The 1,932-nt window shown below is 29.0% G+C and overlaps 1 protein-coding gene across 2 annotated transcripts in view; it reads right to left on the bottom strand.

Moving 5' to 3' along the window:
* The window catches only part of LOC106462242 (interferon-related developmental regulator 1-like), a 39,348-nt gene that overhangs the window by 21,523 nt on the left and 15,893 nt on the right, over nucleotides 1-1,932 (bottom strand). Inside the window, exons 4-5 of one of the 2 annotated variants that reach the window (XM_013922145.2) lie at nucleotides 1,067-1,147; nucleotides 245-446 (exon numbers count right to left, since the gene is read on the bottom strand). In XM_013922145.2, coding sequence (XP_013777599.1) covers nucleotides 245-446; nucleotides 1,067-1,147 — 283 coding nt within the window. Of the gene's footprint in view, nucleotides 1-244; nucleotides 447-1,066; nucleotides 1,150-1,932 lie in introns of both variants that reach the window. The other variant, XM_022389581.1, reaches the window with a different exon arrangement.

Below are 1,932 nucleotides of genomic sequence, written 5' to 3'. Positions count from 1 at the left end.
TATATATATATATACACACATATATATATATATATATACACACACATATATATATATATATATACACACACACACACACACACACATACGCATTTATTTTTACTTTAATGCAGGATTTTACTACTGATATTATTTCTTAACTCATTTAAGAATCCAACAGATTTAGGATATTTCTGAGACAATTTTAGTCTCAATGAAAACTTGTAAACAATGAATTCATGTTCTATGGCATTTTGTAACCAACCTTATCTCTTGCAACAGGTGAAGCAGTACGGTCAGCCACAATCTGTGAAAATATAGGACCCAGTTCATGAAACAAAGCTTCACTATCATCTCCTACACCAAGATGTATACACACTAGAGCTGCTAAAATGGCTGCTGTTCCCTGCTCTTCTCCCTTTCCTTTCTTTAAGCTTCTCTCTAGCATATCAGTGATTGTCATTTTCCTAAAAACGATCACATGATCTTCAAATATATCTCATAACTTATGAATTAAGATATTTGTTACTGAAATCTATGGATTAATAAATTATAAAAAAGAAGAAAAAACCAATCAATTTATCACTTCTTTTCCACTTCCGAGTTATAAGGAAATTAAGTTAAATTATTAAATTGTAAAAATGACAACCTATTCAATATTCTTTTGTGACTAATTAATAGTATAAAAAATGTTTCAGCCATAGACTTTTATGTGAATTTATTCAATTTTGTGAGAATAACAAAATTATTGGCTTAATAGCAATGCAACAGTATTTTATTACACAAATTCATGAAATTTTCTTCATAAATTATGAGAACCAGTGTTCTTAAACAAATATTTTGAAAAACAACACACCATTTTAAGGATTATCTATAAAAATAAGAATCAGCTCCTTATGATTTAATGCCAGTGATGAACTCTAACATTACAGCTAAATTGTCTAACATATTTTCAGTTACATTCCTTCTAAGAATAACCTCCAAAGAAAATACCAGAAGTCTGTTGTGTTTCTTTGCTACTTATTTTAGAATAAAAGCCCATAACCAAGTACAATCACTACATGTATAAATTTGTGATTCCACTCACCTTTCAATGATAAAATCGTACATATACCTTGATGTAAAGGATTTTCTGACAACTTCAAGACAAGTCTGTCGGCTTTTTGCACTACAGATGATAAAAAAAATACACGTGTTTAACTTTCTTTTAGGCCATTGTTTGAGTTTTAAAAAATGCAGGATCATTATAAATATTTAGTAAAATTCCTCTTTTCTGCTAGGTGTAGTATGAAGAGTGTCTTCAAGTTTAGAAAACTGATTTAAGGAAATTTCTACACAAATATGAATGTTACCACATGAATTGTGTGCACTGTGAGATCATATAAATTTATTTAATTTTTTTTTATATACATTTTATTATATAACCTGACAGTTTCTAATTTTTACATTCTAGTTAGTTGTGTTTAAAAATATATAATAATAAAATTATTCATGATGTCAGAAAAACACATAGGTTCTAGAAGTCTTAATACAAAATGGAAAAACCTATAACCTGAGCATTTTCGAAAGGTGGACCTTTCGAAAGCACTCGGGTTATAGGATTTGTATCATTTTGTAAGAATCAAATTATAGATAAAAATAAGGAAATTTACAATTTGCCTTAGCTATCAGTCTATTTGTACTCAATAATGTATATCAATAAGACTACTTTTTTCATACTGTGTTGGTTGTCCACAAAATAGTTCATATTGTTTTCAAGTATGCATTTGAGAATGGGTGTGTGTGTGCATTTTATATACACACACACACACACACACACACACACACACACAACAAGTAGTTTATAGTAATTATAATAATACGACGACCTATTAGTTAGTTTATTAGTACACCACCCCACCCACCTACTATAGAATAACAAAAGAGAATCGTACCAAACCTCGTAATTAACTT

The sequence above is a fragment of the Limulus polyphemus genome, unplaced genomic scaffold, assembly GCF_000517525.1.
Source record: "Limulus polyphemus unplaced genomic scaffold, Limulus_polyphemus-2.1.2 Scaffold44, whole genome shotgun sequence".
NCBI lineage: Eukaryota > Metazoa > Arthropoda > Merostomata > Xiphosura > Limulidae > Limulus > Limulus polyphemus.
Note: the sequence above shows the minus strand (reverse complement) of the source record. Positions and strands in the feature narration are given on the sequence as shown.